The 16,830-nt window shown below is 50.4% G+C and overlaps 1 protein-coding gene across 23 annotated transcripts in view; it reads right to left on the reverse strand.

Moving 5' to 3' along the window:
• Positions 1-1,530: 1,530 nt before the first annotated feature.
• DISP1 (dispatched RND transporter family member 1) overlaps positions 1,531-16,830 on the reverse strand; it is a 176,046-nt gene continuing 160,746 nt past the window's right edge. For 20 of the 23 annotated variants that reach the window (XM_027611184.2, XM_027611179.2, XM_027611171.2 and 17 more), the window contains 5 exons: positions 16,163-16,286; positions 15,269-15,396; positions 14,666-14,763; positions 12,304-12,401; positions 1,531-5,135 (listed from right to left, as the gene is read on the reverse strand). In XM_027611184.2, the coding sequence (XP_027466985.2) occupies positions 1,548-5,135; positions 12,304-12,401; positions 14,666-14,763; positions 15,269-15,396; positions 16,163-16,286 (4,036 nt within the window). In that variant the 3' untranslated portion in view covers positions 1,531-1,547. Of the gene's footprint in view, positions 5,136-12,303; positions 12,402-14,665; positions 14,764-15,268; positions 15,397-16,162; positions 16,342-16,830 lie in introns of all 23 variants that reach the window. The other 3 variants (XM_035722174.1, XM_027611186.2, XM_027611187.2) reach the window with 1 other exon arrangement.

Here is a 16,830-nt window from a genome sequence, read left to right on the forward strand (position 1 = left end):
AGGAGTCCTGTTTTCAAGTGTTCTCTCTCCTGCGCTCTTCCTCTAACAGAGCCGAGTGCACTGGGGATGGACACGGGGTCCTCAGCCTCAGGGTGGAGGACTAACCCGCTCCCACATGCAGCTCAGCAGCAGTCCGCACCAGGCCTAGTGGGTGGGCCCCCTCCACGCTGTGTGAGGCTTGGTGGTGACGTCTGCGCCATGCGTTACTTCCGTCCCCAAGAGAACAGACAGGAGCACAGTCCTGCCCCCCCTTCAGGGCCTCCATGCAGGCAGGTGTTGTCCGGAGGTGCTCAGTCAGCATCTGAACGGCTTACAACCCAGCGGAGGAATAGCAGTGGAGGGAGCGGGATGCTGTGGGAGATCAGAGGCATGTGTTTTTGCTTCAGAGAACAGAAGGGCCAACGGTAGAAAAGCTACAGGACAAGAGACTGCGGCCAGCAAGGGAGTCAGGGAGTGAGTCCCCGAACAACGGAGAAGCCGGAAAGCTACTTAATAGAAACGTGGGTTGGAGTCAGGGAACCATAAGGTCCCTTCCAACTCCTGACTTCAGGCCCTAGAAAAATATTCAGATCCAATTTGGAAAACTGTTCTCAGAAAATAAGCAATACCGCTTTTGGAAGGAACACTGTATTTAAAAACATTTCCACCCTCTCTCTCGGGAGGACCAAACTAGAGGCAGAATGGGAGGGACGTGGGTGCAGCAGTCGGGGTATTAGCAGCACCAGGAGCCCCCCCGCCCCCATCTCGGGCCCCAGTCTGATGGCAGAGGGAACAGAGCTCCATGGGACACCCTCAACCAGAAAGCTTCCAGCGCCCACTGGCTGCCTCCCCCCGCCCCGCACGCCCGACCCCAGCCAGTGCGGTGCTCTTCTCTCTGGGCACTAACATACGTGTGGCCTGACAACGGACGGTGCCCTCGTCTTCTGGGTGATCAGACGTGAGACCTGAACATCCGTGGGTTTTGGCTAGTGTGGAAAAGACCCCGATTTGGATCTAAACGAGTCACCGGCTTCATGTAAGTTCTACTCAGGCAGAGGGGCAGAAAGCACCATTAATATGTGTGGAAATTAATGTAAATTTTAATGTTGTGTAGTTCCTGGATCCCAACTCAAGTGTCTCTATCACAGTCAGGGTTTACGTTGGGCAATCAGAAGTCCTACTCACTGCACCCGAGTCAGGGTATCAGGTGAGCAGCACGGCCAGAGAGACCCGACGCTTCCGGAAGCTTCCGGCTCTGCACCTGGGGCTCGCTGTTACCGCACAGCAGAGATGCCCACCAGGGCTGGTCAAGCCGGGTATCAAAGTAAAAATAACACCTGTTTGAACTTTGTACTTTTTTGAAAATATAAAATCCAATCATCAGCCAACACTCATGAGATAACGTGAGTTTGTTGACTGTTCATACAGAATATGAAAATATCCCATGATTTTTAACAAAGCGAAGCCCGTTCCTGCATTTTGGGCCTCCCTTTCCAAACTTCTGGATTTTACTTCCATTTCAAAGGAACAATTGAGAGGCACTGGTTCTGAATTTAACACTATATTTATTAAAGTGTTTTTATTAACAAACTTTCACCAGAAAGTTCCGAGTGTGTCAGCACAGGGGGCCCACTGGCTTCAAGCTCTGGCATCTGACGGCCCGCAGAACCGCACGTCAGCCGGACCCCTCGGCCACAGCTTTGGGGGTCGTTAGGGCAGCACCGGGTGTCCCCCATGCCACAGTTAAATACAGGTTTCGGTTCTTTCTGATTTGAATGTTCCGAGTCGTGTGACAGGCGCGGCTCTGCTTTCCTATCTGCCTCGTCCGCCTGAGCCCCCAGCCCCGAGCCCTTGTTCCCGGCCCCTCCGCTGCCCTCCACGTTCCCGAGCTCTCTGTTTCTGGAGAGTCCCCTTTGGCTGTTTTCGGGATCACAGTTCGGTTTTCGTAAGGACCCGGGGCTTCTGCAGACAAAGGACGGTGGCTCTGGCGTCTGTGGACCGGGCTCCTCCGTGCCCTGGGCGCCGTGGGCGCTGGCCTTGCCGCCTTTCTCCTGGGCCTGCCCGTGCTGCACCGGGTGGAGGAAGAGGCCTGTGGGCAGAGGACTCTGTGCTCCCGGCCGTCTGGCTCTGCCCTGCAGGCAGGCGCAGTGGCAGATGTGTGGGATGGCACACACGAAGCCTTCGGGGGCCTGCTGTGCGGCCTGCAGGGGCGCCACGCCCTTCTGCACGTGCCCTAAGCTGCTGGTGGTGGCGGTGGCGGCGCATTGGGGGCACAGGCCGTCACCTGCCTGCTGGCACACGTGTGGGCCGGGGCTCAGGTGTCTGTAGGCGTTTGGGCAACCACATGTCTGATTGAGAGAGAAGAAGTGACACAGCGCGTGCTGCTCGAGAGCAGGCGGGAAGGAGGTGGAGCTGGCTTCGTGTCTGGAGCTTGGACTGTAAGCGGCATGCACGGGCAGCCCCAGACTCTTGGCCTGGCCGCCGAAAAACTCAGAGCAGATGTGGGCCTCCTCATAAGCCGCCTTCCCAGATGCGGTGCAGCTGTGGGACGTCAGAGGCTCTAATTCATAGAACTCGTGCTCCACGTCGGGTTTCTGGGCCCTGGGGTCTAAATGATATGCATTCATGGCATGTGTTTTGCTCTGCCCCTTGTCGGCAGGGGTCGTGGACAGGGCGTGGGAGAAGGCACTGCACCGGAGCTTCCTGGGGAGTGGAATCTGCCCACAGGTGCCCTGCGGCCCAAGGCAGCGGCACATGCACTGGAAAAAGAAGGTGGCAAAGGCCCAGCTGACGCACATGATGAGCATCATGAAGGTACCCAGCTGGGTGTATGCCAGAACCGTGGACGGCATCATCATGGCCCCGGCCACAAAGGTGGTCAGGGCGGCCATGGCAATGGCAGAGCCCATGCGGCTCAGGGAGAAGATCACCTTCCCCTCCCGGTCGGTATCCGGGGCCAGGCGGTAAGCAACCCCGTAGTGGACGGCAAAGTCCACGGAGAGGCCAACGGCCACGGAAATGATGACAGACTCCAGGACGTTCAGCTCCCAGCCCAGCAGGACGAGGGCGCCGACGGTGACAAATATGGTCCCAGCGATAGACATGATGGCGTACAGGCTTACGATGACGTTCCAGGTGGTAAGCAGCATGACACTGAAGGCCACGGCCACGGACAGCCCCATGGCGACGAGCGTGCCGTTGGACAGGCTATCCTGGAGGTCGTAGAACTCCAGATTGCTAACGAACCAGCCGTTGCTGAGGCCCTCAGGAGCCGAGCTCAGCTCCCGGGAGATCCAGGCATCCACCTCCTCATAGAACTGGTGCATCTTCTCATAGGCCAGCGTGAAGAGGTAAGTGCTCTGGAACTCCAACACCACTGCCCGGATGGTGTCGTTGACGTCGAACCGCGGCCCCGGGGTCTTGCTGTCCAGATGGTAGCCCGTACCCCTCTCCAGCTCCATGATGGCCCTCTTGATGCACAGCTCAAAGACCTCCTGCTTGTAGGGGAAGCTCCAGCGCCGGCAGCACAGGTACAGGGCGGGCTCGTCGCAGTCCTGGTTCTCCATCCACTGCTTGAACGTCTCGATGAAGCAGCTGGTGAAGTCCTGATCCCCCATCTGGTAGAAGAAAGTCTGGTTTCTCAGTTTCTGACAGAAGTGCAAGATCCAGACCTGGGAAGCTGGGCTTGCGATGTTAAAGCTGCCGTCCAACGCCAGCTTCCCTTTACTCTTGGGGTTCAGGGGGTCGCCATTGTCTTCTGGGGACACACCCCAGACCACGGTGATGGGCATGTGCAGCTCCTCGCCACGGTGGACGCGCTCAAACATGAAGAGCTTCTTGTACTCGGCATCGTAGCGCTCAAAGGGGTGGGAGGGCCTGAACAGCTGAAACTCAGACAGCTCCAGGGAGGGTAACTTCATCTTGGGGTTCACGCATACGACGTAGGCCCCACCCACGGTCAGGGCCAGGAACCACAGCAGCCAAAGGTAGCGGAACTTAATGACGATGCACGGCAACACCTTCTCAAAAAAAATGCGCGATGCTTCTGAAACGGCAAACAGTGCTTTGTGGCACGTCCGGCGGGCCACGGTCCAGCAGCTCTTGCCCTCGTAGACCTGCTGCGGTGGCTTCTTGAAGCAGCTGAACATGTTGAGGAGGTAGCGCTCATGCAGGACGACAACGGCCGGGAGCCACGTAACCATGAGCACATAGTTCACCAGGATGGCGGTCCCCGCGTACACACCGAAGCAGCGGATGGCGGTGATGTTGCTCACGTAGTTGGCATAGAAGGCGGCGGCCGTGGTAAAGCTGGTGACGAACATGGACAATGCCGCGTGCTGCAGAGTGACACCTACCGTCTCTGTGGTCGCCGCGTGCGGCCGGTCAAACTTGGTGTAGCTCCACACGTCACAGAGGACAAATGCGTCATCTGCGCCAATTCCAACCAGAATAACAAGTGCGGTGAGGTTCATGAAAGGGAAGAACTCAAAGTTGAACACCACACGGTAGAGGAAATAGGAAACGATGAGGGAGCTGATGACAGCGAACATGGTCATCAGCGTGATGAACAGGGACCTGGTGTAGGCGCACATGACCAGGAGGACCAGCAGGACCGCGATGGCTGGGTACGCTGTGTCCGTGAGGAGATAGTCCTGGAATAGGCTGTGTTTGATGCCGAACTCGATGCCGGCGATGGTGGTGATGCCATCTGAGCCGTTCCAGGGCTCGAAGTTGTCCAGGTAAATGTCCATCATGCTCTCCCCCTTCTCCGTGGGAGAGAAGAGCATGCTGTACTTGAGTGCCGGCGCAGCAGGGTCAGCCGCCCTTGCAGCCAGGAAGTCCTTGTCCACCAAGTAGTGCAGGATCTGATACACGGCGTTGTACCTGGTGCACTTGCGCGGCACGCCCGTGCACTTGAGCTGCCCCTTCCTCCTGGCGCCCGCGTCCCAGCAGTCGGGCTCCAGGGTGCCGTTGTGGTAGTGCTTGGCGCATGCACGCAGCAGCTTCAGGGTGTGAGATACGTCTCGCTCCACGATCTTCTGGCAGGACGACCTATTGTTGAGGATGGCAATGTAATTCCCCAGCGTCCAGCTGGGGCAGCAGGACGTGGCTGTGGCCCTCTGGCACAGGTCGCCAAACTGCGGGTGGGATCTAATCTGCGGAGAGAGACACGGGGAGACCGGCGTTTAGAACCGCTTCACCCAGAGGCCTGAATTAAGGCGGCCTTGAGGGACAGGTAAAATAGCCATCCTCCTAGTTAGGTGTCAGCTGGGACACAGGTGGCCACCCCCCAGAGCCTGCCCTGCGGAACACCCACCGGGCGCTTCCCTCTGGACAGAAAACTGCTCAGCGTGCGGGGGACACGCGGGCACGTAACCACCAGTGCTGGTTCGGTTTTAAGAAGGACACAGAATTAGCAGCTCTTTAGGAGACAGGCCTTTTCCAAGTTACTTTAAAAGGCAATGAAAAGGACAGGCCGTGGGCCCATGTACGGAATCTATAGGATAATTTAAGAGAACAGTTGTCCAATTGATAGAGGAAACAAATTGGTGGCTTTGCCTAAAACTTCTGGTTATCGGCATGAAATTTTTGGGGACAAAGGTACTACATCTCAATCAACCTAGCTGGAAGCAAAGATGATATTCTCCTAGAAAACTGTCAGCGAGCCCCAAGGTGACACAGGGAGCACTGATGTCAGGGGTGCACGAGAGACTGGGGCTGAAACGGTTTCCTGAGAGGCAAGCACAGTCTGCATATCTGATTAACAAATACTTCAGTAGGAGCTGATGTCTTCCCCACTTCCATCAAAGCTTCCTGGAGCTGGCGGAAACTCTCTGGGTTTTGGTGACATGGGGTCTGCTGCGTGGTGGCCGTAGGACGGCTCTGGGTCTGCTGTGGACAGTGCCTTACTTACAGCTATTCCCGGAGGCCTTTCTTCTCTGGCTGCTCTTGTTACAGCAAACTGAAAAAATCCTCCACTGCCAAGGGTGGGGTTGCTAGAATACGGCGGAGCCTTCGCAGTTTCATACAAATCTGTCAACTGTGTGAGTGGCCCCTCTTTCCTGAGGCTGAGTTTAGGAACCATGCCCTCCTCTCGAGCCTGTCCAGAGCTTGTCTGTAGAAGGCGACCCACTCACTTCTACTTACCAAAGGCTGCTCCGGGAGGAGACTCCAAAGTTCAGAAAGGACAATTAAACTACTCTCTGCCTTTATTAAATTTGACTCTATCAATCACGGGGACCGTTGGCACAAATCGTCTCTTTGGAACTTAGAATGATCCCAGAACTCCGTTCCCCATACCACCTGAAGGCCTGGCCATCAAGCCACTTTGGTGGGACCAGTCCTGGGTGGGGTGCAGAGGACACAACACTGCCCACGTACCCCAAGTGTCGGAGCTGGGCAACCTGCACGTGGGGGTTCAGTACACTAGCCTACTTCTGCATACGTTTAAAAATTTCCGTAATAGGGATGCCTGGGTGGCTCAGTCGGTTAAGCTGCTGCCTTCGGCTCAGGTCATGATCCCAGGGTCCTGGGATCGAGCCCCACCTCTGGCTCCCTGCTCAGGGGAGAGCCTGCTTCTCCCTCTCTCTCTGCCTGCCGCTCTGCCTACTTGTGCTCTCTTTCTGTCTCTCTGTCAAATAAATAAAATCTTTAAGAAAAATTCTTTTCCATAATAAAGCATTTTTAAAGGGCCCTCTCTGGAAGGAAAAGACAAATGAGCCAAAAGGGTTATTATTCAAGTGTACTAAAATGTCTACTTTAACAAAGGCTTAATTTTTCCACTCATTTCTAAAGAGCAATAATTAATCAACATTTTATAACATAGGATAATTAGTATTTAATTGTTTCTAGGTAAAAGCATTCATACATGCTATGTCAGGGGAAACGGAACCACCTAATAAATAACAGGAAACCCTGGGATAGCACTGCTCTGGGTTTGTGGCAGATAACCAGTTCCCACCCCACGAAGAAGTGTCACACAAGCCCCTGGAGTCGGCCTGGTGAGAAGAAAGGGGGTATAGCCCCAGCACTGGACAGTCTCAGATGGAGCAAAACAACCGCATTGTTATGAAGGCTGCCAGCAGCTTCACACTTGTGCTAACGATGAAGGGAACAGGGTTGCCAGCCAAAGCCCGGAAAGAAATGACCTTGAATAAGCTTTCCAAATAGTAGCGGGGTTTGCATGTGTATGACCAAAGATTAAAAAGTTAGACAAGATAAATGTGGATCAAAGGCGCTATCAAAACTAGAAACTAGTAAGCTGCTGAGAGCCAGTCCTCTAATTCACAGGTGGAGTCGGCTGATGTATAACCTTCCACACAGTCCTCGAGGACTCTGACACAGTCAGAAATAAGGAAAGAGAAAAGATGTCATGACTGATACTCTTTACCCCGAGCTGGACGCCAGTGCCCTGAATCTAACAGGATGGAGCCCAAGAGACTGTGTAGGCTCTCAGGGAGGAAGGCCCTGTGCTCCCATCCACTGGTCCGTCCGTCCGTCCATCCATCCATCCATCCATCCATCCATCCATCCATCCATCCATCCATCCATCCTTCCTTCCTTCCTTCCTTCCATTCATCCATCCATCCTTCCTTCCGTCCGTCCGTCTATCCATCCTTCCATCCATCTATCCATCCTTCCTTCCTTCTGTCCATCTGTCCATCCATCCATCCATCCATCCCTCCATCCATCCTTCCTTCTGTCCGTCTGTCCATCCGTCCATCCATCCATCCTTCCTTCCTTCGGTCCATCCGTCCATCCGTCCATCCATCCTTCCTTCCATCCATCCATCCACCCACCCATCCATCCATCCATCCATCCTTCCTTCCTTCCTTCCAGCCATCCATCCTTCCTTCCATCCATCCATCCATCCATCCTTCCGTCCGTCCATCCATCCTTCCAACCATCCATCCATCCTTCCTTCCTTCCGTCCATCTGTCCATCCATCCTTCCATCCATCCATCCATCCATTCATTCAACCAAAAGAGAAAACAATATTTACTGAGCACCTACACTCAAAGAATAGGAGGGTACAGGGGTCCTTGCCCCGGAGCTGCTCACAGTGAGAGAGAGAAATCAGGATTCAGCTTGGGAAGGAGCACACTGTGTGTCGGGGTCCGTGCAAAGCTGCAGGGGGGTGCCCAAGTCTGAAGGGCGGTGCGATGGCGACACCAGCCTGGCAGTACATGACAGGGTGGTGAGATACTCAGGCATTTGTTACATCGTGGGGCTGGAAGAGACTGCAAGCAGGTGCATCTTCACACAAAAGGCAGCTGTACTTTCTGCCATGTTTTTGGGAAAGAGCTTCATTGGAATGATTTCAACATCTTTTAAGCTGTCAAACTAAGAACAGTTAGTGGAAGTAATTTCTTGTAGCTCATGAGAAATTGGCCCTTTTCATTCTAGTCAGCCACAGATTGGATGTTTTAGGGAATTATCTTGCTTTTGTGGGTATAATATGTCCGTGCCAGACTGCAGCAGGGGTGAGGTTGATTTAGAATCGGGGGAAGCAAGAGAAGACAGAAAAAGGAGAGTTTTAAATGACACCTTTTCTTTTTTTTTTTAAAGATTTTATTTATTTATTTGACAGAGAGATAGCGAGAGCAGGAACACAAGCAGGAGGAGTGGGAGAGGGAGAAGCGGGCTTCCCGCTGAGCAGCGAGCCCGATGTGGGACTCGATCCCAGGACCCCGGGATCATGACCTGAGCCGAAGGCAGACGCTTAACGACTGAGCCACCCAGGCGCCCATGACACCTTAACTTTTAAAACTACTGGCGAGGTTGGGTATATCGTAAAAGGCTAAGAACAGAGTAAGAATAAAGAATAGGCCCTACTACCGGATCCCATCCATTCTACTCCCATGTGACAAACCCCTCCAGTCCTCTTTAAAACAAGCATCAGGAGGCACGTTTCTGGGGTCCACTAAGCTTCAGGGGGTCTCATGTGTTCATAAAACCTACGCAGTAAACAGAGTGTTAGGCACTAAATTTCAAATCTCCTTTACAAAGCTATTCATCGAGCTCTAACTTCCACAAAGTGCAAAGACTAAGGAAGAGGGAGAAGGTTTTCCACCAGAGTCAAGATCCGAGAAACACACTGTGGCTACAGATGGACGGTCTGCCAGGGCGTCCCTGGGGATGGAGATCCGGGGAGTTGTCTGAGGCTCCTTCTGAAAGTGTCTAAGAAAGCAAGCATTCTGTGAAGACATGATGATGGCATCAGAAACAGGAGCCCTTTGCTCTGGAAACCAAAGCCCGTCGGAATCATGAACTGAAACGGACTCAGGTTGGAGCTCCACGTGCTGGAAACGCAGGCAGGTGACAACGGCCACATCTGGCCTAAGATGCTGTGCCCATTGCCGGCCGTCTCCCAGAGTCATCACCCCACAGGTAAGCTCTGCTCAGCATCACTTGCTCTATGTCCCACCCACTGATGGCTGCTGATAGCCAAGTGCTGAAGCAGAACAGCGGGAGGTCAGGGGAGGGGCAGGGAGAGGGGACACAACTTACTCGCGTCACCACCAGGACTGACAGCACTCTGCAAAGCCTCTCGAGCTGGGAGACCCGAAAAGGGTACACTAATAATCTGCAGGCTGAACTGCCATGAAACAGTTATCACTTAGGGTGTCACGGGACATGTTATCTCTGTGACTAAGGTTTATCATTGTGCATTCACTGCAGAGGCCAAGACTGGAATACGAAGGTGTGTGCAACTGGTAAAAACAGTATTTAACAAGTAAAATGATAACCTGCTCTGTGAGGCAGAATTCTGGGGCCCTGACCCTCTGTTTATTCATTTGTCATTGTGGATCTGTAACTGGCTTGACCATTCATGCAGACACGTCTTGGGTCTGTTCCTCAACGTTTCAGAAGAGGACCAGGTGCCCACCATGTTTTTGCCAGGAATCACACGCTTGAACTCAGGGCCATGCGGGCCTGACTATGAGTCCACAGAGGGAAATACTCAGACAAGGGGGCACACTGCTCCTTCCATAGTCTATACACTTTGCAAATGCCGTCAAGCTAGGCCATCAGGAAGTCACACACTTAGACTTCATTGCTTTAATTTCCTGTAGAAATAGCTTTTGCCATAATGTTCTCCTGTTACCAGCCTGAGCATGGCTTAGAAATCAGCTCAGATTCATGACTGCGCATCTCGTGAACATGCTGCTAACTAAGAAATTTATGCATGACATTACGCTTCTACAGAGGCCACGGAGACGGTGCTCCCCCCCTTAGTGTGAGGGAAGGCCGGGCTTCTTCTAAAACCCCAGCTTGCTGCCCTATTTGTGACTTTTGCCACCGACTGTGAACCGCGTTGCTCTGGCGGCCAGGGAAGGAGGAGACAGGTGTGCAGCCACCACCGGTGAGTGTGGGGGACTGTGGGCATGCATTGCTGCAGACAAGTCATACCTGTGGCTTTACCTTTTCCTCCCATGATTTTCCCTTCAATTTAGTTATATTACCCTCTCTGTATGCCTTTTTGTGAGCTACCTCCTCATGCTGATTTTTATCATCTGATAGCATCTGATACATATTCACATGTGTACAAAATAATATCCTGCTTCCATTCATGAAAGCATTGCTTATGGGCTTGAGAGTCTCTGGGTCCATGCAGAGCCCAGTGGCATTCACAGAATCAGCTGTTGCTGGTTCAAGGCCGTGAGGACTCTTTAAATCCTATTATTTGCCTGTGTTCTGGACGGGGAAGTCCACGTCAAGGGTAAGAGGTGGATGTGGGATTTGAACCCAGCCTCCCTTGAGTCTCTTTCCTGCCATGCATCACGTGCAGAAGACGACCACCCTTTTTCCCTTGTCTTGTTGTATCCTATGTGCTATTTCCCACTCAGAGGATCCTCAATTCGTCAATACTGTCACAAGGACTAAATGAAATAACCTGGTCAAGTGTTTGGGCTACACCCTGACAAATTAATCAGCTGTGTGGATCTGGTCACGTGAGAATCTTCAGGGGAGGGAAGGTCTAAAGGTCAACAGCAAAGGTAGAGAATCGAGGCCTAGAAAGTGTGGAGTTACTGAACTGTTCTCGGAGTGTGTCTGTGAAGACGGGTCACAAGTGCCAAGGTCAGGTGCTGACTGCGGGGAGGGATGGGGAGTGCCAAGCAGGAAGTCCTGCACATACTAAGTACTGTTAAGTATTTACTCCTCTAAAGTTAACTTTCTACACAGGGAGGGTTGTAACACGTTCACAGCCTCCGAATAATGAACTGACAGCTGTAGAGAGAAGACAATAAGGCAGATATAAACTGACCAGTGGTTAAGAACCTTCGTTTGTGTGGAGAGGTTGGTGACTTTGGTCTGTTTCAACTGGGCAGAGAAAAGATGGCGCTCATGGAAAATCCTGATAGCTGGACCGGCAGACAACACACACCATCTTTCAGAATGAAGACTAAAGCCAGGAGACCTGGGACCCAAGAGGGGAAAGTCTGTGTGTGAGCACGATGAGAGCTGACCCGGTGACCACCAGGAGCCCGGTCAACTTCCCCGAGAAGCCCTATGGCCAGTGCAGGCGCCTGCACCAGGGATCAGGCTAGCTCTTAGGAGGGCGTGTGATTACACTTCCTTCTAGTAGTGAATTTCCGCGTCATAGTTACGCTAGGCATACAATGAGCTCCTTCTCCACCTGGTTCCTGGGCTTGGGCAGGTGCAGCAGTGACCACAAACAGCAGTCTCTCCTGGGAGAATCTGCCTCTGAGCACACAGAACTGACAGATCTTCCAAGCCCGGAGGTAGATGTCACAGTTTCTGGGGCTGACGACTTTCAGCTCCAGAGACTGAGAGTGGAGGGCTTTTTGTCTCGAATCCTCTGTGTTCAAGGTGTTCAGAGTTCAGGGCAATCTGGGCTGGATTCCTCATCATTTACACAGACACTTGCACCCCTGGACGTCCCCTTTCCCAGCCTGTGCCCTAAATCTGCCCCAGAGACCCACTGGTTGCCAGAGAGGCAGGCTGTTCACTGCGGAGTTGAGATGCTCACAGTGGCTTCAGGAAGAAACAACCAGCTTAGGAGAGAGACCATCCAAGAAAAGGAGAGACAAAGTCTGAGCTGTGAAGCACCAGAGGGCGGGGCAGCAGCAAGGAAAGAGCTCTTCTCTGGAGAAGGCGGTAGGTGTCAAAGACGGGGCCACGCAGAAGTGCTCAGATCCTGGGGTCTACAAGCGTGCGAGCCAGGCTCGGGCATGCGGTCCCCAGGAGTAAGGCCCAAGTAAGCACCGTCATCCCATGAGTCACCAGGGTCAGCAGGGAATGGACTGGCTAAATACAACCTTATTTGTTCTCAACACATTTCAGTTTTTCTTTACATACCCTTGAATTATCTACATTGCACATTGATTTAATGGCAGGTAAATTCCATAGTGTCTCCCCTCCAGCTGAAGTAAATACTACTCTGGAATATCGGTCACCTGGTGACATGAAAAAGAAAAGAAAAAGGTTTATAATTGTCCATTTCTTTCATCAGACTCAGCATTCAGGAGCAACTCAAATGGGGAAGCACAGGGACAAGTCATTAGCAGCAGGGAGGCTTTCCTTGATAAATTCCAGGAGAAAAAAAAATAAAACAATGCTATAATATTGTTTCTGCTCAAACCCTTTGTCTACTCACAACATCTGAAAACTCATAGGAGTTATATAACAAATCTATTTCTGATCAGGCTGTGATTAGGAACAGTAATCCGTAAGAACACTCAGCACAAAATTAACTGAATGCCTCCCTCTTAATTTTGAAACACATTACCAGAATGGGGTGTAAAACCCAAGAAGGATCCATTAGGGATTATCAAGAGTGGGTGTTCGCTTTGGCAGCACACTAGGGAGGAAAGATGGCAGGTGATCAATTTAAAAGCACTAAAAACAGTCAACCAGGTACCGAATGTGGGCCAGGGTCGCAGATATACTACACGTTCTGGCTGGGTCTGTGGTCTCTCTGGTCCACCAGAGTCTAGAATAAATACTGTGGTAATCACACTAACACAGGCTGGCTGCAGGACAGGTGAGCCCGGCCCTGGGGCCAGAAGCAGTGGTCCTGCCTTGCTCCAGCTCTGGGGACGAACACCTCCTCTGAGCCTTGGCCCCTCATCTGTAAGTACGTCTCTCTCAAACAGGTGCAAGAACTAAAGGAAAAATGGTGGGTGAGTTAGTGCTGTTTCAGCTCCCTCCGCCATTAAGAACTTCATATGATAAAAACAGAGTGGACTCACTTTCTGTTATCTAAAAGGCCTAATTGTGCTGCCAAAGAAAACCAATTGGCAAATTTATGAATAAAGCTTTAATACATGAGCTTTTATTCATGATTATGAAATTTTCTTTAGCAAACCCTTTTCTTCACCAAATGGCCATTATCTTATGTTGACTAACTTCTAAGAATAAGACAAGCCCATGGAAACAAACATTTCCTCCTCAGAGCAGGACTGGGATGGCCTTCCTCAAGGTGGAGCCGTGGCCAAGGGGATGAGTGTTGTGTGTGGGCGGGGACAGACGTGGCCGCATTTCATGAATTTGCTAATGCTCATCCTGGTTCAGATATTAACCAACAGATGTTGGTTCAGAAATCTATAGTGCCACTCTGAGAGAGAGAAACCAGCCAGAACATTCAACTACAGTTCAAATTTTCTAATAAGACACAGAAAAAGACATGTGTGCTCTTTCCTGGGACGAGGACAAAATTCTCCCTAATCTCCTATTTTCCATTTCTTGGTTACTGTAGAGTGAAAAAGTGTCCCAAGTAAAGACCTTCAGGCTCGGCTAGATCTAGAAACATCAGAGGTCCGGTGAGGTCCTCTAACAAGACAGGAAAATACACATTTTAGGGGGATTTTCAACAACAATTTTAAAAAGCTGAATTCAAAAGAGCATTGGTGTGAAGGTTCACTGAAGAAGAAGCTGTAGGTCCTCACGCCCGCTCTCCATGGCTAAGCAGCGACCTCCAGGTGCACTGGTGTCCCCGAGGCCACGCTCTATGCCCCAGCAGAGGCTGGTTAGTGAATCTGCTGCCAGCGTCTGGAGACCTGTTGATGCTACATTCACCTCTGGGTTCCTGACCTCAGGGAAGGAAGTTCCTATACATCTGGGCCCTCATTTCTTCAAGGCCACATTCTGTGGAGCTAAGTGGCAGCTCTTCGCGCTCTGAGACAAGTCACGTCCTGCTGCCTGATGTGTTCATGTGTTGGGCTGGCCCCCAAGGCACTCCAGCCATGTGCCCCTGGACCGTATTCTGTTCATCTTTCTATCTCTAATACCTAACAACAAGGCAGGCACAGGGAAGGCTATTATTTATGCTTTCTGAATGAAACAAAACTTAAAAAGTGTATTTCTGATAATATAGGTTATTTTAGGGTTCAATCCAAAAATATGTACTTGTTCACTGAGAATATTTTTTAAAATAATGTAAGAAATTCAAAATGACTTGAAATTTGGGGCAAGGTCAAGATTTTTTTCGATATTTTTATCTTTCTTAAAACTGAATCTAACTCAATAATCTCATTAATTTTTATTATAGGTAAATAAATTCAGATTAGTGGTTGACTGACCTTGAGAAGTAAAACTACAAGTTAATTCAGCTAAAATCTGTGTCAGTGCCCAGCATATCCTCCCGCCAGTCTCAATTTACTGGTGCTCCATCTCGAACACAAGGAGCCCCAAGAGGCTGTTCACCTAGGATGCCACTCACTCGGAATGTCGCAGAAAAAGCTGTCTTTGTGGAAGTTCCAGTCAACTTCTCTTTTCTCTCTTTCATAGTGATCATCTGACCATCTATCATCCCGATGGCTGAAATGGAACAACAATGTGATCCTCAATAAAGCACTTGGACAGCACAGGGAACATCGTCAACAACCTGTAACAGTGTTGCACGGCGGCAGATGGAGGCGAGCATGGTGTAGGGTACAGACTTGTCCAGTTGCTCTTATACACCCAAAACTAAACCATATGTGTCAACCATAATGCAATTATAAAAACGTGAAAATAAAGTACCAGCTATTTCAAGTCCAATAAGCATACTAGTAACGGTATACCTCAGCCATGACCTACCTGAAATTAATGTTGGTTGCTTATATTAATCCTTTTAATTTTCTCAGTTCTGTAAAAGACAAAAACCCCAAACCCTCACTTTTTTACCTTAATACAACAAAATCTTAAAAGACAACGAGAATGTAAACAAATTCAGTGGCAAAGATTTTGAGCCACACACTTGCATTTAGTCATCTTGCTCAGGCAATCCTTAATAGTGGAATTCATCAAGCAATGTTTTGTGTAAAAGTTAATAAACAATTACCTTTTGGCTTGTTCATCTGCATATTTAAAAGGATAATTTGCTAATGTTGCTTTGTATCCCGTATTTTTCACCATGTTATTCCATGTGACCAGTCTCTGGCCTATCGCAGTCCCTCTTGGCTCAAAACCCTGAGACAAAATATTACAAATTCCCATTAGTGCTCTTTTCTTCAGGCTACAAATGGTTACAGCAGGTTGGGAAAGCAATGCTGGGCGCCGTGTGGCTTTCAACAGGAAGCACAGATGCTCCTCGCAGCTACCCCGGGAATGAACAGCACTGAACAAGATGGCGGCCACCGTTCACTGCGACAAGGCAGTTTGGTTCTCTGGTGTGTGACCTGTTTCAGCAAAGAGGAGTAACTGTGTCTGAAGCTTTGCTTTCAAAACCATACCTAAGCGATTAGCAAATACTTTGATGTTATAAAAAATTATGGTGAAATCAAATTATGTCATGCACGTTATAGTGTTTTATGGGAACATTTACTTAAAAACAGACCCTGCTATCTCTTAGTAAAACTGAAATTCCTTTCACTTTTCTGCGGGGGGCGGGGGGTGGGGGCAGGGGTGGGAAGACATTCAGTCTTAAAGACTTTATGGTGAAACTATTTTTATAGAATGCAGATTCTCCATTTTATTGCTTTTTAGCTTAAATGTGGGAGCCAGGAAGCAAAATTTCCAGGTCTGTAATGGCAAACAAGTTCCTTGACCTTTTAAGAATCTGAAAATAGGATGACAACTGTTTACATTTCAGAAGGAGAGCGGCATACTCCTGTTGGGTTGAGAAGGTTTTGAAAGAAACAGGATACTAAATTATATAATTTGACATGTATTAAAATACTGAATTTCTTGAGATAATTTTGGGCTACAGAAATCTGACAGGCTGAATTTTCCTTACCAGCAGTGGATCAGAGAAGTCGGGAAGCTCGGGCACTAACACCCCAACCAGGGCGCAGACAACGATGAACATGGTGCACATGCCCAGCACCACCACGGGCCAGTCCGCTATCAGGGATGCGTAGCTGCAGAGCAGAGAGGAGCACACAGGAGGCCGCTTAGAAGCAACACGAGGCTTTGCTGCCCAAGAGAGCAATGTGTTAAATCCTCCTAGTTCAGGCCTAGTCCAGTTTATCAAACAAAGATGCAGTGAGATGATAAGACAGATAGCATTTCACATCTACATCTGTTCCTGGAGAGATCTACAATCTACACCCTCACGTGGGGAGAAAATGTACTTGAAGAGAGGACCCATCCTCCTGCAGTCCCGTCTGGAACTTGTTTCTCCACATCCTTGTACTCTAGCAGTTCTTGGAGAAGAACTCAGCCCACAAATAGGCTCATGTATCCACCTTAAGAATAACCAAACCAAACCAAAACTTCCCACAAACCTGCCACTTTCCTTCCAGCTGAAACGATAATGAACGCATCAGCCTGAGTTCCAGGAGAGAGAGATGCTTGTTTTCTAGATTCGTTTAGTGCAGTTTTAGTTCATTTAGTACACCTTTCAGAAGGCGCCCTGTGAGTACCCGCCCCTCCCTTCACTCTCCAACCAACCTCAGCAGCTGG

Source organism: Zalophus californianus, chromosome 10 (assembly GCF_009762305.2).
Source record: "Zalophus californianus isolate mZalCal1 chromosome 10, mZalCal1.pri.v2, whole genome shotgun sequence".
NCBI lineage: Eukaryota > Metazoa > Chordata > Mammalia > Carnivora > Otariidae > Zalophus > Zalophus californianus.